Consider the following 25225-nt stretch of genomic DNA (forward strand, 5'->3'; position numbering starts at 1 on the left):
AAACCGGTTCTGATAAAAACTAGACTGTTAATCCAATCATCTTTAGTAAAAGATCCAACATATTCAGGTTTTAAATATTTATCTCTTTCATCATAATTAACCGCAAGATCTGCTAATTTTTCGTGAGTGAAATTATATTTTAAATTGTTTAACGCCTCGTGTGTAATTTTACTTCTAACGTTAGCTTCAGTTACAATTTGTGGTTCAGGTTGTGGTTGTTGAGGTTGTTCTTGCTGTCTTACATGATTTTTAAATGTTGAAAAATTCCCATCATCAATGATAGAACTAGGATTAGAATTGACGAGATATACATTTTTAATCCAATCGTCCTTTGTCCAGGATTTAGCATGCTTTCTTCTTGCATATTTTTTAATTTTATCATAATTTGCAGCAGTATGTACCAGTTGTTCATATCTCGCAGTCACGATAGCTTGTAAACCCTTATTTGTAAATTTACTTCTAAGTTCATCTCATTGTTACTGAGGAGATTGATCTTCAGGTTCAGGTTTAGGAGGTTGTTTTTTTTTGTTGTTGTTTTTGTTGTTTTTTTTTTTGTCTTTTAAATTTAGTATATTGCTGTACATCTGAAACATATTTGTCTATTTCATCTGAATATGCAATATAATCAAGATCATCCTCTCTGACTTGCTTGCCTCTTTTATTTATTCCAAATATCCACTTCTTCCAGGTTTCTTTTGACACCGGGTTATTGGCATATCATCATCATCATCATCAGTCTCATGACCTAGTGTGGTCGTTGAGGCACTGTGCTGCTAAACATCTGACCAGTTCCCTCCACTTTTCTCGATCATGTGCCAATGCCTGTGTCTCCGCAAAACTTTTCCTGGTCCATTCTGTGATGTTGTCAGTCCACTTTTTTCTCTGTCTACCTCTCCTTCTGACACCCTGGACGCTGCCCTGCAGGACTGTTGTGGATAGACTGTTGGCTCTAGTGACAAGGCCATACCATTTCAGCTTTCTCTTTTTGACGGTGGTGAGGAGGTCCTCATATCGGCCTACTTCGCGCCTGATGGTGTTACGCACTTCTTCATTTGTGATGTGGTCCATGTAAGAGATGCCAAGGATGGTTCTGTAGCATCTCATTTCAAGTGACTGGATTCTTCGTTGTAATTCTGCTGTCAGGGTCCATGCCTCACATGAGTACAAAAAGACTGAGATGACTAGAGCTCGCAATAGTCTGATTTAGTTTTCAGACAGATAGTCTTGTCTCTCCATATGGGTCTTAGCTTTGACATAGCTGCCATTGTTTGTGCTGCTCTTGACAAAATTTCTGCTCTTGATCCCTCTTCAGTGATTATGGAACCAAGATATTTGAACTGGCTCACTGTTTCCAGTTCATGTCCTCTGACTTTAATCTTGGCTGAGATTTGTTTGCCACTATTTGTCATCAGTTTTGTCTTCTCAGCGCTTATCTCCATGTCAAATCTGGAAGATGTTTCATCCAGGTTCTTCACTATGGTGGCTAGCTCGTCTTCACTGCCTGCCAGCCCATCAATGTCGTCTGCAAAGCGGAGGTTGGTGATGTTACGCCCTCCACTGCTGACTGTCCCACAGTGGTTTTCCAGGGCTTCGCTCATGATGCGCTCTAAGTAGATGTTGAAAAGCGTGGGTGACAGGAGACAGCCTTGACGCACTCCCACTGTTGTCTGGAACCAGTCCCCCACAGCACCTTGGGCAATTACTGCACTGGTAGCCTTGGCGTACAGCTGCTTAATGGTATTGGTTAACTTTTGACCCATGTTATACTTCTTCATTGTGGCCCACAATGCCTCATACCACACTCTGTCAAAGGCCTTTTTGAAATCTATGAACACATGATAGATGTCTTGTTGGTGTTGCGAGTACTTTTCGCACAGAACCCTGAGATTGAATATTTGTTCTGTTGTGCTTCTTCCACTCCGGAACCCGGCCTGTTCTTCAGCTATTATTTCTTCTGCTTGTGGTTTCAGTCTGTTCAAGATGATCTTCAGCATTACCTTGCTAGCATGGCTGATCAAACTGATAGTTCTGTAATTTTGGCACAGCTGGAGATTGCCTTATTTGGGAAGTGTTATAATCAGTGACTGGGTCCATTGTGTTGGCCATTCACCTGTCTGCCAGATCTTGTTGCAGATTTTTGTTAGTAGCTCTTTCACTGATTCTCCCCCATTCTTGATAAGTTCAGCTGGGATGTTGGCATATTCAGGTTTTAAATATCTTTCTCTATTACTGTAACTCGCAGCGGTAAAGGCAGCTATATCTTTTCCTTTTACATATCCTTTTATTTTATCAATAGTTTCTGTGGTAAATTTATTAAACAATTTCACTTTATCTTTCTTTTCATTTTTTTTTTTTTTTTTTTTGGTTCTTCGCCAACAGCACCTTCAAGTATTTCTTCTTTAGGTCGAGCGGCAACTATTTCGCCTGGAAGATTTCTTAAAATCTTTTTTGTTTGTTTAGTTCTTCTTGCTATCTTTTCAGCTTGCTCAGCAGAAGAAGACCCTCAGTAGCTTCTGAAACTCTTTCAGTAACCTTTGTAACAGGTTTAAAAAATTGTTCTTTATTTTCTGCATATTCAACTTGTGTTTCTTGTCGTTCTTGCAGTTTTGGTTTAAGAGCATCACGAACAGGGATGTATCTTCTGATTGCTTCTAATCTTTCTCGAGCTAATCTAGAAGTGTAAGATTTCATTATTGATATAATAATGATTTAATTACTCACACAATACAGCAGCAGAGAGGGTGCGACCACTAAGTGTCACGGTAGGTAAACAAAACATATACAAATTTTGAAGAAAAAAACAAACGACAAAGATAAAGTAACAAAATAAAACCTAATCCAGTTAGAGAAACTCTCGGTTTTAGTTAGAGGCTACGGTTTGACGTTATTGACTTTTTATTTTCATTTTTCGTAGAAAGCTTTATTTTTCAATAATGCACCTTCCAGCAAGTGGTCTGTTCACCCTGCCGCTTCAATCTACGAGCGGATAAAATTTTACTCGTCAAAATTTGGCTTGGACACGGTTATTCGACTGTCATGGTGGCCAATAGGAGCGTCCTTGTTTCAAGTCTGAAGTGTTTTGTATTATTATTCGCTGTCCAGGTTCCGTCAGAAGCAGAATATACGTCTGGTGATTAACATTAACAATAGTTGTAAACAAAATCATTAGGAGAACCCCAAAAAAAACCCAGCTTCACAAAATGTCATTCACAAACGTTTGTTTCATAAGAAAGACTCGCATGTTCCTCTCACAGCAGTTTTTATTCAGAAAATTCGACGAACATTTGTGACGACACGAAAAAACCTTATTTGTACTATAAATATACACTGATATATAATTTTTTTTCGTGTTTTTAAAATTTTTCGTCTTATTTTGATGATAACATGTCATACGTGGTTTCTCTCATCCCCCTTTTCCACTTCAAACTTGTCCTACAACGTAAGGCCTCGCCTGTGATATTTATGTTTTGGGCGTCGAACTCTTACTGCCTATACGACGGCACTGTGTAGTATGTTTTGATGTCGACTGACATCGTAACAAAAGTCAAATTTTCATGAATATCTCACACATTTGGCGGCCTGTATCAGAGCTTTTCCACAAATGAAAGTTTTAATGTATTAGTCAGACTTTACTTACTTTGATGTCTTTTTCCAAATAAATTCAAATTCTCACACAAGCAAATGGACCTGTTTTCAAGTTTTGTTGGCCTTCATGATTACACTGAAGTATTATTCTTTAACAAAACAAATAAAAATTATAGTATGTTTGCAGTGCATATTGGAACATTAGGTAATGTTTCGTTTTGTTCAAGAAACATATCCCTACATGAACCCATTTAATCATACTTTGGCATACTCAAATACCATCACATTTTAACAAATTCAAATGTAGATCAACAGAAGATGAAAATGCATCCATTTGCATGTGTCATATTTTGATTCCACCAGGACAATGACAGTACAGTAAGTATATTAATTACACATAAATTTGTGGATGAGTTTCAATATTGGCTGCCAGGTGTTTGAGATATTCTTGAAACTCTGACTACTCATAATTAACAATGGAACACGCTTCACAAAACCATTATTTGGGGAGGAAGACATAGCACTAAAACATAAATAACATGTGATACATCTTACAATGTAGATTGTATAGCTTCAGCCTAAACTCCAAGCAGCTTGTACACTCCATCAATTTTTAAAACAAAATGCATCAGGTATATAAAAAAATATACAAAATGATCATATTTCATGCATTGATTTATAATTCTATGCAGCCCCCAACATCATCTTCTTAACATTTAAACTAAAAGGAAATTTTTATAGTTTATGAGGAGCCTGTTCACGGCCATTTTCTGAATACTGGAAGAGCTCATTTGACAGTGAAAGGGTGGATGCAAGCATACACATGCATAAAAGTTAAACACTTTGTCATCAGCATCCAGTGGTGCAGTGTCTAATTCTAATATTTCCAACAAACCTGATGAAATGGGGTGGGTGGGTGAAATTGTCCTTTTATCTCAACATTACGGAAATGTACAGAATTTTTCATAGCTTACAGAACACTATGAACATCACTCGTGTTGTGTGAACAACACATACCTGCCTATGCAAATATGAATACCTTGTTAGTAGTGATTTTCATTAGGTTTGAATTACAAACAAGGTGACAGTGTTATGGGTCACTTGGTGTCAGTCGAGTTAGAAATTATAAATCATTGAATGAAATTAGTAAGTTGTGTGCATTTCATTGGTGATTTCATTTTTTAAATCAGTAGCAGAGTACAGGCTGCCATGATTGTTGGCTTAAACTATAGAGAAGATGTTAAGGAGGATTGTGTGCATTTGACCTAGTTACATGTAACACATTTTATTTTTATGGTATTGAAGTCTAGAGGGTTGCAACAGTTGCCTCATGGAACCAGTTACTGCACAATTGTTTTTTTATTCCTAATTTTGGTGCTTTTTCTGTTTGTTGCAGAAACAAAATGTACCTTGCACTGTGTGCTATTTCTTTCTCATGCCAGTTCTAAACACACATCACAGAGCCAGGAATAATTATGATCATGAAGCATCCATTTCTTTGCAAAAATGGTGCAGACCCTCTTATATCAGAATACTGAATCTTATCAATTGATAAGGCATTTTTCACCCAAACTTTTTAAATTTGTTAAGTTATGCCTACTTTATTAGCAGCAATATTCGAAACTAAAATCACCATAAACCACTTACATTTTGAACATGTGTATGTTTACATGGAGAGAAATATGCTGTGTGTTTTGACCATATGACTTTAAATGAGTACAATAGAAACTATATATTGTAATGAACTTTTACGGATAGGAGTATTTAGATTACAATATTGTAATTACAATCAGGTGTTATGAATTTAGGTATGTAACAAAAGAAATTGAAACCAACAATTTGAATAAAATCAACAAGTCCAAAAATATAGTGTTCCAAATGAATTCCAGTAGCCTTGAATGTCCTGATATAACACAATGATACAGTCCAGAAATGTCTCGAATGAGTTCTCAAAACTCCAAAGTAATGGTAATCCAAAAGGTCAATGAGCATATCATTAATTCCAATTAATTTCCTCTCAGATATATATGCCAACAACACAATTGAAAACTCTAATCACAAATGGATTCCTGCAGACTGACTTAAAACAGGAATGATTTGTTTTTCAGATACCTATTTATACAGTTTCACTTGATCTATAACATAATAGAATGTGAAGCACTGAAGACTGGCTTTAAACTTAAATGATATATAATCATTGTTTAAAATTTACAATCATGGACAAAGACTAAGCACATAATATAATATACCTAACAAAGATACACATTCTTAATCATCTATCACTTAAATAACAAATTTAATCTTCATTATCTCTAAATCTTCACTAGAAAACTGTCAGTCAGATTCTAAATTGGTTGATAAGAGACTCTATAACATACACTTGAAAGCACATCTTAGGTGTCTTCACACCAGTGTTTATCCATTGAAACTACATTGGTCACTGATGTTAGGGATTTAACTTTACAAATGATGTTTAGGGAATTTATAAAAAATTGAATGTGAATCTTTTGAACTCATTTTTTTAAAAGCAGAAGAATTAAATTGCTTATTTTAGTGACAGTTGATTAACTATATATACATAAAGTTAAAACCTGTTATAATGCAATTCATTATAACGCAATTCATTATAACACGATTCCTCTTATAATGCTATGTCAGCATGGCTCCTATTTTATTGATTTGAGGTGACCTCTCTTTTTAACATCCTAAATGCATGCTCTCCAAAAAGTCGATTATTCTTATCCCTAGCAGATTTTTAATCCCATCACTGCATTTAATGTTGCCTTAACTTGACCATGCAGAGTTTCCACCATACTGGCATGTATCCAATTCAAAACTGAAGTATATTGATGTCTGATGAAACCCGGCAAACAAAACAAACGATATATGATCAAGAGGTTAGTTAAAACTGATGATATTAAAATTTCAATGCACGTCTTTTGTGGGGAAGTTTTTAGAAATTTTTTTTAACACAATCCCACTTACGTCATGATGTTATTCTTTGGACCCCAAGCATTGTGTTATCATGGGTTTTACTGTATTTGTAATTATAGTGATGTAATCTAGGTATTCTATCAGTTTGAATCAACTACAGTATATAGTTTCTGATGTGCTCATGTGAATTCATATGGCTAAAATGGCATGCAGACCAAGAAGAGCACAAAAACGTTAAGTAAATGACTGATCATTTATTTACATGACCTTTTTGTAAATCTTAGGTTTCTGTGTTCCATGACCTTTTTGTAAATTCTTAGGTTTCTGTGTTCCTTGGTATTTCTGTAAATCTTAGTTTTCTCACTTCCTTGGACTTTTAGCAAATCTTATTGAAATATCGTGTTAATGCAATATCCTCATGCTCTCACATTCTGTTCAACAATACCAGATTCATATCTGTAATGACATCAATCACTGATATTTCATATCTTGACATGAGTTTAAATATTCCTTGATTCTCTGTCTTTTCTACATGATTTTATATCTAGTTGCCTTGTACATGAATTTACTGATCAATGGCCAAGCATCAGCCCTTTTGGAAATGGTATGGTGTGTGGCAAGGATCTCATATAAGCCAGTATCAGTTAGCATACTAGACTCCCAAACTAACTGCATATTTTGATAATCCTTACATTTATCTTCTTGCATCCCGTAGAATTCAAATTAATCTTCCTACTGTCCATTGGCATTTATTTCGCTTTCAAGATCAGCATCTTTTGCCAATTGACTTCCTGCCTGCAACTTGTTACTGGGCTGTTCTGTGTTGTTCTGTTTATTTTTTTATATTGATTTTAATGCATGCATATTTGGCCATTTGACTATCCCCAGCAGCTCATTACTGGGATACTCTGTTTTCTTTGTTCTGTTTATTTATTTTCATTGATTTTAATACAGGCATATTTGGCCATTTGACAACCCCCTGCTGCTTGTTACTGCTGGTTTCTATTTCTATGTTCTGTTTGGCTTGAATGTCTTTGGTTCTTCATTTTACCGTATGTAACATTTGCACATCATTTTCAAAACTGTCCACTTTCTCAGAACAGCACTTATTTACATGGTACTTCATTTCTTTCTTTAATTGTTGAGTTATTTTATCTCTAAAGCTCATCATAATCATTTCCAAATCACTTAACATAATTTAGATTCCCTGACCCAGCAGTGAAAGAAAGACTGTATCTGTTCATGATGAAGCAATAGTTCATTACTTTCATTATTTATAACTTTCCATTCCAACAAAGAAATGGTGAAAGTAGTGTTTTTTGACATTTTGAAGGATCAGAAGGTACTGAAATTCTTATACTTATATTTATCATTTAACATCTGTAAGGTTGGCATCTGATAGGAATTTTAATTTGTACAGTTAATAAATTTATAGTCCTCTTTTACTGTAGGATCAGCAAGCAACAATGTAAACTCAGCAATATCTTCATCACCATTGCCAACATCAGCTGAAACTAGTTCCAACAGTTTAACGGGGAACACAACAGAAGGACCAGTGTCAACGTCACTAAAACCAACACAGAGCACCGTTACTCCGGATGATTCTTACCGAGCACAATGTCCTGACAATGCTTCCTGTTCCAGCCTTGGTGGCCAATGTATTAATTGTGACTTCAATTATAACTGTACCTATGGAACAAATCAGACAACAAACTGCACTGTAAAACCAAATATAACATGCTTTGTAAGTATCACCATTTGCAGGGATTTAAATTGTATACAAAACTTTGTTGTCTCAGAATGTTGCATGTTTTCTTTCAGTCATCAAAACTTTTGATATTAATGTGGCAGATATCCAGCAGAGTACAAGTAATGGTTATAATCTCTTTTAATATATATTATTAATCAAATCAGCATTGAAGACCGCCTGTATTAAGTGCTCAGCTAATTTAAATAGCCAGCTTTTCTGAGTTCCTCTGAACCAGATTATTATCAAATGAACTGCTATTAAGCAATCACTTATCTTCAGAGGATACTTTTCAGACATGGCTGCTTAAGACATTAATCTGACCATTAATATGTACCATCTATCCCTTTGTTTTTTATTCCAAAAGTGAACACTTTAAATTTATGTTAATAATAGACTTAACACTTAAGATAGTTTGAATTATAGTTCAAATATAGCTTGAATAATAATAATAATGTCGAAGTCAATTTAATTGAAAGATGGAAAATGGTTTCTACCAACTGAAGTTCATAACCTTCTTCAGTTAGCAAATTTACAGATGGTTTGCACTTGGGGGAAGGAGGAACTCTGTTCTCTTAGGGTCAGTGTGTCAAAAGCCAAGGTCACTCTGACTGAAAGAAGAAAAATTGTTCACACAATAACATTAGTTCTACATCGTGTACCTCAACAAAACTTTATGGATGGCTTTCACTTAGAGTAAAGAAGAAGCTTATAAATTTCTGGGTCATTGTGTCAATTATAAAGGTCACTGACTAAAAGAATTCATGTTTCTGCACATAATATATCAGTTATTACCCATGTACCTTCACTAGAGTTTATTGATGAAAAACACTTAGGTAAGAAAGAAGCCTATTGATTAGGGGGCAGAAAGTCAAAGGTCAGGGTCACTGCAACTGAAAGATAGCTTTTCTTTTGCATAAGAACTTTTGTTCTAGATCACCTGCCTTAACCAAAGTTAGTTGAGGGCTTGCACTGAAGATTTGTGTATGTGTGATTTGGATTTTTAACGTAGCTTTAACAATATTTTAGTCATTTCACTACGATGTCTGCAGTGGGGCAGTTTATAGTGATACCCAGCACTGGGGCATCATGCCGCAGACATGTCACATTATCCTGACACCAGGCCAACCAGTCCTAACACTAACCTCATAATTTTGTGCACCAAGTGAGGCAGCTGTTAGTATCATTTTTATAAGTCTTTGGTATGACTCGGCTGTGGAAAGAACCCATGACCCTCGCATCTGAGGCAGACGCTCTAACCACTAGGCCACCTGAGTGGAGTGGTCCTGAAGATATAAAAGAGGCCTATTGGTTTTGGAGTCAAAAGGTCAAAGGTCAGGGTCATTATGGCTCGAAGAAATTGGGTTGTGCAAAATAACCTAGGGTAATAAGCCACTCTCAGCAGTAGAAGTGACTAGTGTACTCTTTGAGATGTGCATTCAGTTAAGGTTGTAAAATGATACATCTATATTTGTCGGCAGTCAGTGTCAGCCATACTGCCACATTGAGCTCTATAGTACAGTATACGTGTACTGTTGGAATGATGCTGGCATTGATTCTTTGAGTACTATAGACAGTATAACTTTCTGGAAATAAAGCATACTTCAGAATGTTTACTGAGATGTGCCTAAACCAATGACAAAACACTTCAAATACTATGATAATGTTATAAAGTGTCCACTTTGGTTTGACATGAAAATGGAGACTGGAAAGATAATAACAGATGTATTAGCATTATTTTCTTTTCCGAGCAATATAGATAGGCACAAAACTGCCTTATGTGACAGAAATAATTTGCATTTCAAAACTGTTTTGATGACAAGTGTTTATCTTTTGTGCATGTAGGTAGTAGAAAAGGAAGTCCCAAGGATGTCCAGTGGTTGTGTTCTGAATATCCTGAAGAAGTTGTACATATAATATGCCAGGATGCCTCTTAGAAATATAGTACACTGAAAAATACATTTATGCAGGGATTTTATTTAAAGCAAAAATTATGGAGGTTGTGGCCACATAGTGTAGTATTATTATTTGATAAACACTTTTAGTCTGTGAGAAATGTATGAATATAGGCCATCTTGTTTATAACAGTTTGCCTTATTACTCTCACTGTCATTAATCATGTAAATGTGGCAAATTGGACATAATGGACACAATATACATTGCCAATATCTAGTTCTCCAACTCTCATTTTGGTGTAAGCATTTAATCCTTTTTAGCTCCACTGGTCTTTGACCAGAAGAGCCTATGGGATGGACTATTGCCTTTTGTCCATTGTCTGTCTGTCTGTTTGTACAGGTTTGTTATTGCTACTGCTAAACTACATGAAGGACTGCCATGACACTTGACACGTACACTTATTTGGCCAAATGGTTTACAGATCACTCACACATATCATCTCACATGAGTTTGAGTCTAGGCTCAATCAATGCAGGTATATAAGAAAGTTTGCCAGGTGCTTTCCATGGGTCATTTGTTCTTCCTCCACCATATATACTGGCGGCCATATATAAACCCTCATGTGCTAAAAATAGTGTAAAACCCCACCGAGACAAACCAAACCAAACTTTGACATACACAGTAATCCTGAGTTCTGGTTGATCCAAAATGAAAATGGTGCAACTCGAACATCCATTTTGAAATCTTATTATCACTACTGGTATATCGACATGTTTTTACTAAAAGACTTTTTATATCTGCTAGGTCCTAAATGAAAATGGTGCTGATCTGACACCTAATATGGCCTCCACTGTAAACTTTGTTATTGTTACTCCCTGGAAAGACATACTGACATGGGGTCTGTGCCAGAAGATTTATTGTGATGTCTAGTTCAGTCCTAAATGAAAATGGTGCCACTCAGATATCCAAAATGGCCACCACGGTGGCCATCTTGAATTCTTATCACTACTCTTTCAGAATGGATGGTCATATCAGTATGAGGTTTTCACTAAAAGACATCTTATGATGTTCAGTTCTTCCTATAAGAAAATGGTTCTTATCTGACGTCCACTGTAGCCATCAGGTCAGCCAATTTGACATTAGTTTTAATGCTATTCCTGAATAGAAGGTCATATCAACATGGGGTTTTCACCAAAAGACTTATTATGGTTATATCTGGTTGGAACTAAATGAAAATGATATCACTTAAGCATCCAATTTAGCTACCATAGCAGCTTTATCTTAAAACCTTCTTATCACAGAATCTCTTATCAGCATAATGTTTTCACTAAAAGACTTTTTGTGATGTATAGTTAGCCCTAAATGTGACCACAGCAGCTATCTTCAAAATCTTGTTGCTGCTCCTCCTGAACAGAAAGTCATGAAATGAAAATAGTGTTGATCTGACATTCAGTATGGTTGCCACAGGTGACATCTTGAAAATCTTGTTATCACTACTCCCCCAAGCATACATGCCAACCATTACGCTTTTGGCATAATCATTATGCATTTTTTCACTAAATTACGCTTATGCATAAACGTATATGGATTACGCTTTTTCGGTATATCCACCTTCCCAAAAAAATCAGTTGTTTGTTTTCTCATTTTTATTAACATCCCATTAATTCCACAGACCTTATTTTAGAAAAGACGGCTTCTGCATAACTACAGTATAAGAGTACGCTTGTCCGTGCACTTTCTTAACAGTATTATGTTCTATTAAAAACAATTATCCGATTACCCAGAAACATGCAGGTTCTTCTTTCAAACTTGTGACCTCGTATTCTATTTATAGCAGCTGTATGGCTTAGTGAGGAGAGAACAGACTGGTTTTCTAATTTTTAATCTTTACTCACAGATTCTTTTTTCTAATTTATATTTAGTACTAAACCAGTCTATAGGTATTTGGCGCTAAAAAGTATAATTTATTTTAGTCGATGCATGTATGAGAGCAAAATTATCTCCTTTCAAATAATTTCACAGTAGGATTGGAAAAAGGCCAAAAATAAACGAAACAAAACATACCAGAATCCTCCAAAGATGAGGACACGAGGGCAGCATCACGTGACGTCTATTGCAGGCCGTGTGGAAATAATTTTACTGTTTGGTGCTAAAAGTCTTCAGATGTATTCTAGTTGATGCTTGTGTTAGAGCACATTTATTTTTTCAAAGAATTTCACAGGTGGATCAGTAAAAGACAAACAAAAAGAATCTTTCAAAGATGAATACATGAATGGCATAATACAGCGTTCCATTCTCGGGCACAGGGGCTTGTATCGTTGCTTAAAATTGACCTGTCATACATGTACTATATAGTACATGTATGACAGGTCCGTTTTAAGCAACGATACGAGTCTCTGTATTCTAGGGCAGCATCATGCTTATTGCAGTGTGTGGAAATGATTTTAATATTGGGCATGTTGGTAAATTTTATGTGGAGAAACACTTGAAAACAAAGAAGCACATCGAATTAGCTCATCTTACGAACTCCAATACTAAGATAACTTCTTATCTGCAGCAGAACTAAAGTGCGGACATGAATGTTATAAACGCAGAAGTGTTATTTACCGAGTTCTTAATAGAAAGATAATGAAGATCTTGCTATTGGTGCAGAAGCAAGAGAATTCAAAGAACACAATTCTACTCTAGCTGTGAACGTGTTTTATGATAATGTTAGAAATTATTATGCTACAGAACCAGAAATTCCCTTATGGAGATGATGTGCTTTTAAATGCTTCAGTTGCTGATGTAAATGAGAGACAGTCAAAAAGCTTTGAAAGTGCTAGATTCTTTGTCAAGAGCTATCCCTTTCTGTTACCATCCTTGTCTACCTTGGATCATCTGGAAGGAGAATTCCTGAAGTATAAAGTTGGGATTCTACCTGACAATATACTTAATGCAGATAGAGTTGATGTGCAGTGACACCTTATTTCCCAGCTAAAAGACTCAGTCACTGGAAGATATAAATTTCCTCTTCTTTGTCAGGTTATGAAAGGAATATTGGTTCTTTACCATTCTAATGCTGACTGTGAGAGATTGTTCAGTATTGTTAACAAACATAAAAGTGAATTCAGATCCAGGCTCAGTAACCCAGTACTTTGTGCTCTACTGGTGTGCAAAACATTCATGGTCTCAGCTGGTACAAAGTGTTTTAAAATGCAACATGAAAATCTGTTGCTTTCTAAAGCTAAAAGTGCTACATATGAAAACTTGAAGCAGTAAAGGATGTTAAAAAACGAGAGGGGCAAATAAATCATTGTTTATTGAATTTGTAGCATGTTATGTGTGGATACCTCTTTTTCTGCTTGGATTCCTCTTTTTGTCCACTTGGATTACACTTTTTCCTCGTCAGGGGTTGGCATGTATGCCCAAGGTGGAAAGTGATATTGACAATGGGTTTTCAACAAAAGAATTCTTAAGGTAAAATCTTGAAATGCTTATCACAAGTCCTTCTAGATGGAAAGTATTATAAACAGTTGGTTTTCTGCAAAAGACTTCTAATTGTCATAGTTGGTGCAAAATGAAAATGTTGCCAATAAGTGCCTGACATTGACAAGAGTATCTCCATCAGCTTGCAGTTGACATGTACAGGTTCTAATTAGGGTGAAACAAGAATGCAAAGCAGATATACAGTAGAACCTGTCTTGAAAGACCACCCCTTGTGCCAAATATTAATGGTCTCTCAAAACAGGTGGTCTCTCATGACAAGTCACAACACAATATAATAAATAAATCCATGCATCAAGAAGGTGGTCTCTCAAGACACGTTGTCTTCCATAGCAGTGGTCTTTCAAAACAGGTTTTATGGCACTTGAACACCAAGACCACACAGAGCACCCTAAACCCACACATGGTCAGTTCAGGTAACATTAGCCAAAAGTACTACCCTTGTGGACTCCTGGACATGATTATTATTACTACAGTGACATATATATATATATATATATATATATATATTACCTCAGTGATAACATATTCTTTGTAGTACTTAAGGTCTTTTATCACTCATCAGGAGAATAAAACCAGAGTTACATTTGAAGAAGATATGCTCTGCTGCATCCCAGTAATTGGCCAGAAAAACAATCACTAGCTGCAGGTAGACAGCATGGTATCTAACACTTTTGGCCAGCAGGACCTGTGTTAACTATCACATTTATGATGTAAATATATTGAGGTAATTGACATATCTTGTAACATCCCAGCTGCCATCATGCCAGTATGCAGGATAGAGGTGCATTTCCATGGAGGAACTAACACACCCATCCCTCCAATCAATTCAATTTTCATATCACACTGTTTATAGAATGGTTTATAAAGTCTCTATTACCAAAAATTCCAAAACCTACAAAGTTTTTATCTAAAAAGGATCAGCAAGGCTAAAACTTTCTGACATTGTCATCTTAGCATGGTGTTCAGGCTTATCCTAAATGTAGTTGATAAATACACAACCATAAAAAATTAAATACAAGCAGCATCACACAAGCCATACGATTAGGTTTTAATTGATGAAGTGGCAAAAAGTGAATCAATAGGCCATGATAGACCCCAAGCCAATGAGATCATAAAAAATCTTGCTGAAATTCATGGCCTTGAAGCCTATTCCCGGCACACCTCCATTATATAATACAGTTTTTCAGTAAGAGGCAGACACAAAATGTGTTACCAACAAGGCCTATTTTTGTGTTTAAATATTTATACTGCTCTCATTAGTTGCACTGTTACAAATCTATCTTGAACAAATACACCAAGCTCTTGCACAGCAATACCATAGCCTTTAGTCAGGAGGAGTTTGCAAAGTCAATCTCTGAGCACCTTCTTGCTGACTTCAGGCAGTGTAACAAACATTGGCAGAACTTGTCAAACAAAGCATCATGCCAAAATAAATTTTAACCAGGCTCAGGTTTCTCAATACTAATTCCATGGTCAGAACCAAGAGGACTGGTCATAAAGGAGACTGCCAGCAGTGATGTAGCCATTGAGAGTAACCAGGTAGACTGGAACATGTAACTGGTAAATGTTCACTGCTTATGTGCATGGCCATATAGGTCACCTCAGATTTCATAATGAAATTGGCAGCGCAGATAACGACAGAGGTGCAGTACATTAAGGACATGTTAGCATGTAATGACTTGGTAGCCAAGCCAAGCTTCTTCTATTCATAGGTGTATTGGTTTGGTATAAGGTGCTTACAGACTCCACAGAAATGACAGTATGTGATTGATAGTGTCTGGAAAATCAGGCCCAGTCTGATGGCATAAAGAACACTGAAAATGAGCATAATGTTGGCAATGGCTACCAATGCTGATAAAGAAAACAAAGAGACTGCTAGGGATGCATATTTGCATGATTTTAAGACAAAAAGTTTTTGTGCCAGTTGGGATAATTTTCCCATGTTGTTAGTCATTCCAACAAGGGCCAGACATGGCCTTGGCAAACTCATAGCACATGCCAATTGTTTTTAAGTGCCTTGAGATACATAAAAAAAGTGGTGTCACAGTGAAATATTGCCCAGTGCTGAGCTCATGGAAGTTTGATGGTGGTCTACGGATTACGAAAGTTTGTGATCTGACCTCAGATATGTGCCACAGTGAATGTACAGCTGTTCTGAAAATCTTGTCACTAACTTTCTTGAATGGGTGGTATTTAAATACGAGGTTTTCACCAAAGTCTTCTAATGGTGTCTGCTTTGTACTAAATGAATATGATGCAGATCTTACATCCAGTATGGCTGCCTGAGTGGCTAATTTTTTAATCTTATTGCCCAGAATATCAGAGAGGATTTCAACACTTTGCAGTTAAAAAGGAGAAATGGTCTTTCCATGAATTCCCGGAAAGTCTTTTCAGACATCAATCCCTTCATGGGACACCTTGTCTTTGAAAGCTGTATCTCCAGTTTTCTGTGGTAAATTGTCACCAGACTTTTCTACTTGAGCTTAGTGGGGGAATATGTAAGTCCCTAAGTGGCATGAAGGTCAACTGGTCAAAGGTCATTGTCAATCACTGATGACAAATGTAACAGCTAAGATTATTAAATTCACTTGTTCTTTCTAGGGTGATAGAACTTTCATCAGTCGTTATGAATGCCGCTACTGTTACCAGCTGAACCCAGAATTCCATATTTGTCAGCCATCTACCAACTGTGTTGCCAAGACAGCCCCCAGGCAGCGATACCAGTCAAAATGTACTACAAAAGAAGAAAAATTGTGTTTAGGTAAGTTCTTAGAACAAAATCATGTTTCAACCGTACTTTATTGTCTTCTTTCTTTATAGGATATTTAAAAGTCTTCAAATTTTGTATGCTGTAAATTAATGCAATCTTTGTTGCAGCCCATCTAGATTTGTATGACCCACTTCAACATATTAGCCTTGTATGTCCATCCAACACACTTTGGTTTAGTTTTCATTCAAGCTAGTTTTTTTGAATTGGAGCATTGATATTCAGAAGGGGAGGAGTTATTACATAGAATACAATGAAGTGAATTAAAATTATTTCTTTAGATTACATATTTGTAAAATGGATATATATACCTTTGTAATGATATTTCCAAATTAGGGAGTATAGTGCTTTTTTAAATTGTAATGATAAAATATTTTGTGTGAAAATGCCAAACCCTCATTTACATACAGTATGATGTAGACCAGAGGTAGATTATACAGTGATCACATCTTCACTGGTAGCTCATTTGGTAGAACAACTGACTTATAATCCAAGACTCGTGGTTTATTACCCACTGAGGCTGGCACTGTGTTAGCTGTCTCAGTGTGGTTTTGTTAAAGACAGTAGGTCGCATTTCACAGCATGATATAACCAATAATGTGCTAAAAGTGCCATTAAAATCAACAAAAAAACCAAAAAAAACCTGTCTCCAGCTTACAAGAAGTTTCTGCAATTTTGTCTGGACAGGAGAACATAGAATTTTGGGTTCTTTCACATAGCTTCTGCTGTCAGAGCCATTACCATGGTGATTGTTATGATACCAGCTCATTTAAGGTCATTTAGGGTTCCCATTCTTCATAACTTCGACAACCTCAACAGCATCCTCAAATGAGCCCTCCTGTGTATTCTGTCACACATCTGGGAGAAGGTGACTTGACTAGGCCTGATCCTTGTTAGTAGTGACTTGACTAGGCCTGATCCCTTGTTAGTAGAAGTCAGATCTTATCCCTGATCAGAATTTTGTTTAGGTGGGGACCGATTTTCTCATGTGTCGAGGAACAGTCTGTGAACAGAATCTCACAAGTTCTTGCTATCTTAGCAAGGTTGGATAAAAAAACGTATGCTCATCTCTACCTTTCTTTCTTTCCTGTTTATTCTGAATGTGGCATTGGACTTGATTCCCCTAGGAAGTCTTCATGTGTATCCTCTCTAGTTCTTGCTTCTTGTGACCTGGAAGCTCTTAGTGTCATCACCAACTACGTTGCTGAAAAAAATCATGACAGGTTTCTGATTGGAGTTCCAATTCACACTCCAGAACCTTACTCCTTCTTTTACAACAATGTCTCATGTAGATTCAGGGGAAGGGGGGCTCACCTAGTGCCAGAGGGAGTAGTTCTGCACACCACAAAATGAGAACTGTTAATCTATTACTTTAAAGTGTGTCAAGTGATTATGGTTTTGGTCACAGCATTCCTCAGAAATCAATGGGGCATTAATATACATTCTCTCTGCTTGGAATTTTGTTCCCTTGTCCATTGGACAGCCTCAGAATGGGCAAGATGAATTTTCTGGCGGACACTTGCACAAGCAGGAGCAAGCAGTCCTCTGTCCACCAGGATCAGGTTTTGAGCAAGGTTGCCAAATGCTAGAAGGCTATCGACCTTCAAGGGTTATGATGCCAAGTGGAAAATTGTAATTGGCACATTAGGAAATGCATAGATTCTATCTGCACCCCACCCCCTTGACTGCTTATAGATTTCATCTTTTTCTCTTCAAAAGAAAAGGACTTTTGACTATCCACCATTAAGGGCTATAGATCAGCTCTCTTTAACACTTTTAAAATCTCTACGATCTCCACTACATGATTGCATCTTTCAGAACTGATCAGGTACTCTATGTTCTAGAGATGATTCTCACTCTTGATGCTGTGGTGAAATTTCTTGTGTGCACTGTGTTTGCTATCTAAATCTTCTTCCAAAAGTGTTACTTATAAATTTAGCCAAATTTACACTTTGGTTGGTTAATTCTTAAACTTTGTCTAAGATATCAGGTTGAAGGTCAGAGGCTGTAGTTAAACATTTTTTACTGCATTTACAGGTGTCTCATGAACATGGTAACTTAAATATAAGAAACAAGTTTTGTTCCCTAATTTGGAATTTCTTAACAGAGATGGTTTCAATACTGAGCAGTTAAAAAGAAGAAATGGTCGTATCTTGGATTCTCTTTTAGGCCATTAGAGCATCAGTTGATTTGAGGGAGTTGCGTTGCTATCCTTTACTTTTTAAAAACAAATGTTGAAATATGCTTGTTTACATTTTCAGGAAACAGAGTATTTTACAAAAATCTGCTTTGTAATTGGACAAGTGGATACAAATGGTCAACAGCTTTAATACTTAGGTAAATTCTGTGTTTTTTGTGTGTGTATATCATATAAATCTTCAATGTTAAGTGGTGGGGAGAGAGAGAGACTTTTAGGTTCTTACGAAATCCAACAGCGTAATGAACCTATATATGAGAGGTAAGCATGGTAGCTTAGTTGATAGGGTGTTGGACTCCTAATCCAAGTTTCATGGGTTTGATGCCTGCCTAGGTCAGACTAAGCTGGCCGCCTTGGTGTGTCCTAATGAAACACATTTAACTCCCATTTCTTAGCATGATATAGTCAATGGTTTGTTAAAAGTGTCATTAAAACCAACCCCTCAAAAACATAACAAAGACCTGTATTATGCCCCAGGAGTTTCTGAAATTTATTTTTGCCGTGCTTTACATGCTTTGCTTGTAGTGAATTGCTTCCGGAATCCTAAGAATGATCACTGAATGCTGTCGAATTTTTCTCGATGAGCAAAATATCTTCTCCATTCCCACCAATGAAACTTACACGAGTCAACACCTGTCGTTAATGTACCATATATATAAGCATAAATTCACACACATTTTAGGGATTTTTAGATATAACAAAAAAGGGCATGGTTTATTTGTCAATCAATTGCATGTGCTTTCACTCACTTTAGAACAGGCAGTTTCTTTGAAGTATGTCGAATAGGCTTAAATGTAACCTTCAGCTATTGCATAGAATATGAAATGGGGATATGTTGGCGGGGGGGGGGCAAATAAGGCACTCCACAGGGAGAAACAGCGTGTCCTTTTTGAAAATTTCACGTTTATTGGAAAAATCAGAGAATATTTTGTGAAAATGATCCTTAAAAACTTTTTGCTGGTAGGTCCCAATCTGCCTGTTTTCGGATTCAATCTCCCAAATTGGCTTTTGAAAAGATTTATTTTTTGCAAGACACACTAGAAAAACTGTACGGTATGGTATTAACTAAATTTATTCAACGACTGTTCGAATTCTTTGGAAATTAATTCTTTATGGACGTTTGAAACTTCAACACAGAAGTGACATTTTTCGTTCACTGGAACCTATTCGGATTTCTTGCAAATTTTGGAATTGATAGGACTTTTAGGAACTAGGAATTAATTCACCTTGTTTTAAGTTAATTTAGTTCTTTCACTCCTATATTTTGAGAAATACAATATTTTTAATTATGCAAAACTTGTTTGTTTTGCTATTTCTTGTTGCATAGTTTAAGTCTCTGCAGTCGTATCACGGGATTGATGGCAAAAAGAAAAGATCAATGAGCAAAATTAGCATATATTACTTACCCCTCCTGGATTCATGTTTGGTGACACGCTCCTTTTTCAAAATATGACAGCCAGTTGTAAATGAATTGACGGCTTGTGCCTTGAGACATATATCACAGAACATCTGCTTTAACTTTGTATAATATCTCAGCCATGGACGCCCAAGTTTCCAGCTGTCTAGAAATTTTCGGGAACTTTTGACTGGTTCGTCAGGATGTGGTGTTGCACTTAAAGCATCTCAATCATCATATTCATGATAATTGAGGTTGACTGCCAGGTTTAATCTCAGGTTCAGTGACTGTGTTTGATGAATTTGCACTAAATCCAAATGCTGTTAATTTTTAAAACTTTTTTTTGAGATTTTTTCCATTTGCTTTGTATTTATACACAGCAATCTGTACATCAAAGGTAATCAGTTTTCTCTGAAGTTTCAGCAAAACTATTTTATTGGTATATTTCTTTTTTAAAAACAAGGATTAACCGTCCAATTAATTGTAGCTCTTTCTGTTCGCGTCTTCAGAGGTCGGTTGATTGTAGCTATAGACCGGTAGCATGATCGAGTTTATCACAGCATACAGTAATCAAGCCAGATGTCAACATAAGCGGATTATGATGTAACAGTGCACTGTAAAGATGGGTTTGTCAATACAAACGAAGGATTTGTTTATGTAACATATAGTTTCCAGTGCATTGTGTAGCCAAGTTTGTGGCTTCCTTTCGTTGTCCCTTTGAATTTCTCCACTCCAAATCCATGATTGTATGTACAAATTAAACAACCAAAAAGGCTGTTGCCAAAAAAATCATTAAATGGTATATTTTGTCGCCAATAAGGGGAAAAAAAATCGCAATTTGCGACATTGGCAAAGCCCAGGACGATCCCTGATGTTTATCCCATGCAGTTATGTTTTCCCAGCTGTTTGAACACACTCTAATCACAAAGCACAAGCCAAAAGAAGTAAGAAAGCCTATCTTCTGGACCTATCAAAACCCTATAATATTGAACGATTGATCAAAGGTCTGTAGCAAACATTTCAACAGTGTTTTTTTTACATCCACCATAAGGCAGATTGTATTATATTTTCGTAATGTTTCCCCAAAAATATTTCTTCTGATGTAGTTGGCCCTAATCTGCAAATCTGACATCTAGCATTGCCACCATTGGCATTTTCACCAAAAAAAGTTTTATTTATTTTTAGTTGGTCCTAATTAAAATGGTGCAAATCTTACATCTAATATGGCTGCCACAACAGCTAATTTGAAAAACTTCTTGCTGCTGACAAATGTCACATACAGTTGCAACATTCGGCAGTTAAAAAGAAAAAATACATGTATCTTTAATTCCTGGAAATTCTTCCTGATTATTAGACTGTCGGTCATTTCAAGGGACTCTTGTTTGAACATTATTTTTTACAACACAATAGCATTACAGTTAACATGCTCAGACAAAATTTATATTTTCTTGATATCTTATTGATGCTTATTTATTATGTATATATTTCATTTCAGCATCACTCTAGGAGGTTTTGGAGTGGACAGGTTTTACTTAGGACTGTGGAAGGAAGGGATTGGTAAATTATTCAGCTTTGGTGGGCTTGGAGTGTGGACTTTGGTGGATGTTATTCTGATAGCCACTGGCTATGTTGGACCATATGACAGCTCTCTTTACATCTACCCCTGGTGAAAATAAAGATATGTAATTATCAAATCACCAGGCTTCACTCATGTGCTCTGACTAATTATTTGTTGGCAGTATTCAAATCATTACACAATCAAACCTGTGAATTGAAGATCGTCTGACCTTTGGCTAGTATGGTTGGACACCTAGACATTTTTCACCATACTCGAAACTTAAAAATGTCAGGTCTTCCCTTACTGTTAATCTAGTTTGCATGGAATTTCAGTTCAAACTCCAAATGTACTTGTTTTAGTGTGAACTGGTTTTGAAAAAAAAACTTTTATTTTACAGCAGCATCTATGCTAATGGGTAGACAGTGCTATCTCACCTTTTGGCAATAGGTTAATTTAATATAATTCATTGACTAACTTTAACCCTGGCTATAAGTTAATTTAATATAATTCATTGACTAACTTTAACCCTGGCTATAAGTTAATTTAATATAATTCATTGACTAACTTCAACTCTGGCAACAGGTTAATACAATTCATTGACTAACTTTAACTCTGGTGATAGGTTAATTTAACACAATTCATTGCCTAACTTCAACTTTGGTGATAGATTAATTTAATAAAATTCATTGCCTAACTTCAACTCTGGTGATAAATTAATTTAATAAAATTTATTGAATAATTTCAACTCTGGTGATAGGTTAATTTAATATTATTCATTGATAAACTTCAGCTCTGTCAATAGGCTAATATAATTCATTTACCTACTTCTGGCCTAAATTCTATTTATAATATTATTTTGAATGAATGTTATCTGCTTTTATATGGTGTCTGATAGAAGTATTTTCTGTAATGTCCTTTTTTCATCTAGTCTTAAATATCTGTGTACATCAGGTCCGCATTTTTGATAAGCTTATCCGTGCAAACCATGTAGGATAAAATGATACATCTTTTTATTCATTCTGTTCCATGCCTATCAACACTAACAAGACCTGACTGGTAAGATGGTCAATATCTTTCCACAAGTCCAACAAATGTTTAGGAAGATGTAATGAAATTCATTTGCTGCTGTTGTTGACTTGGAAAACGTGCATTTGTCAAGTTTAGAAGTGGGGGGGCTGCTGCAGTGAAGACTAAGTTATATTCAGCCAAAAAGGTTAATAAAGTACTTTCTGTCTTTAATGACCTCCAGTTCATTTTCATAAACTGCAGTTCCAAACCCTATGGAGGTCAATGACTTTTTGCTAGAGCTCTCAACTTACGTATTTTTATTGTTTTGTTTTTTATTTCACTGGCAGCATTAATCATCTTTCACAGTGAGCAGAACAGATCAACACAAGATGATGTCCATTAAATGTAATTCTTGTCTTTACTGCATATTTTTATAAGCGTGGCCAAGTATCGGAATATTTCATTTATATATCTGTGATGATCATTTGAATTTTCAAAGATACTGATTGTCATACCACATTCAGTGTTGATGTTTTTTTTGTTGCTGACATTTCCAGATTATAGTGCCTGAGGTAGCCCCTGCAAAGTAAATCTAGTTCCTTAAAAATGTACAGTTTCAGTGGTCTAAAATTTAAAATACAGAAATTACAGGATAGATGAAGAAGAAATAGTTTGGGGTAAAAAAATTTTTTTAGTGACTTTGGCATTCATTTGCAGTCAAGTGAATCCCATATATTTAAAATATTTTACTAAACCTCTCAAAACCTTGTTGGGGCCTTGGGTGGCCAAGTGGTCTGAAGTGCTTGCCTTTACCAATCATTGCTGTATCACTTCTGTCTGTGCAAGTTTGAGTCTCAGACTCGGCCAATGTGGATATGTGAGAAAGCTGCCATTAGCTTCCTGTGGGTTAGTGGCTCTTATTGGGGTTTTCCCACCAGTTATACTGGCCATGATGTTTAGCCTATCTTGCGCTGAGAAATTGTGTTAAACCCAAAACAACAACGAAACCACGTTAGTTTGTGTTTCATATAGTTGGTTCCCATAATGCAGTATTGCTCAAATTGTACTGCTTAATTTTTACAGAACCACAGTAAAAGACTGACAGTTTCAAGGAAACTGAACCTCTATTGATTTAGCTTTTTTGCAGTATTTCCTTTTATTTTCTCCATGAACAAAATATATTGTTACACTTATGTTTTATGTTCATCACAAGTGATTTTAAGATACATTATTGTTGGCTCTTTAACAAAAATCCAGATGCTAATTATGCATGTAAAATTGATCGTTCATGATGTAGAGATTCAGAGCATACTGAATTCATTTGAATGAGGATATATATTGATAAACATTGAGTTTTCAATACTTTAATAATGTATTTTTTTTCCTTCTTTAAAATGCTGTAATCTTTAAATATTCCATGATTTCCATGTTGAAAATGCATGTCATTTTTCTTTTTTCTTTTAACTTTTATCAAGTCCTCATGTAGGGGCAGAAATTTATGAACCCTAAATACTTTACCATTAAGGGAGTTATAGAAAGTTTATCTGTTAACTAATATATTTCATGAGCCCCTAGAATAGAAAGTTTATCTGTTAACTAATATATTCCATGAGCCCCTAGAATTTATATGCAAATGTCTCTATGAAAAGTTTTTTTAGTAAAGTCCTAACTCTGCCAATAGACACAGCTAGTTGATGAAAAAATTTTCACTCCACATTCAGAATCATACCATCATGTTATTTTTAAACCCCCCAAAATGTGTATGGTCAGTTTTAAGAACATGTGTATGATGAGAAAATGAGAGAGAGAGAGTGAACATAATGTCAACCTGTATACATTTGTGAAACATCTATTTATTATTTGTTTTATTACCATGTAATAAATTTTAATAGTTCTTGGACTTTGTAGATTTATTTATGCCGCTATCTACTGTTGGACTTTACAGTGAGTATACGTGGTAATTTATTTTCCAGGACACATTTACTGTATAGATACTTAAATTTGTGGATTGGGAAGGGGTCTTAGAGCTTCCATAGATGGGACATTATTTGTCGGGTCTTTTTAGTCCAGGTTATTGATAACCTCAGAACCCAGAAAATAGAATGAGAAAGTAAAAAAAATTTTTTAAATTGTTCATGCAATAAAATAAAAAAGCCAGATAATACAATAATTATTGGAGATTTTAGGGATCTTGTATTTTACAGTAAAGTGAGGCTTTCCACATCTGGAACTCAAACTTCCTGGCCTCTGCCCGGCTTGATCACTTCTAAACATGTTTGTAGTAATAATTTTACCAAACCAGTTGTCATTGACTAATGAATTTTCAGTCAAGATTGTACCATAAATTAAATTTTGGCAAAAATAGGACAAGGCTGCAAGGAAAATACTGACCTGAGAACCATTCTGTTTAAGATAAGATGTTTTTATTTCAGACTGCATAGTCCACAGTAAGTTAATATATAAATACAAAAGTATTTTAAACATAAAAGATCAAAGATATCTTATGTACAAATATACAGACTGTATCTGGCATTACTGAGAATGAAACTATGTAAGATATATAAAGTGTAATTTGTTCTATCTAATGAGAATTTAAATGAATTTCATAGTTCCAGATATTTCAAGATACCGTTAGTACTATTATCATC

The 25225-nt window shown here is 35.7% G+C and overlaps 1 protein-coding gene across 1 annotated transcript; it reads left to right on the forward strand.

Annotated features, from left to right (window-relative positions):
- The first annotated feature begins 3022 nt into the window (after positions 1 to 3022).
- On the forward strand, positions 3023 to 24471 carry LOC149801588 (TM2 domain-containing protein 3-like). Its single transcript, XM_089955835.1, has 5 exons — positions 3023 to 3130; positions 7971 to 8263; positions 16253 to 16412; positions 18680 to 18755; positions 21507 to 24471. The coding sequence occupies exons 1-5, from the start codon at positions 3037 to 3039 to the stop codon at positions 21679 to 21681; spliced, it is 798 nt and encodes a 265-aa protein (XP_089811961.1). The 5' UTR covers positions 3023 to 3036; the 3' UTR covers positions 21682 to 24471.
- Positions 24472 to 25225: the final 754 nt, after the last annotated feature.

Source organism: Sinohyriopsis cumingii, chromosome 4 (assembly GCF_028554795.1).
Source record: "Sinohyriopsis cumingii isolate HCF-2022 chromosome 4, ASM2855479v2, whole genome shotgun sequence".
Classification (NCBI taxonomy): Eukaryota; Metazoa; Mollusca; class Bivalvia; order Unionida; family Unionidae; genus Sinohyriopsis; species Sinohyriopsis cumingii.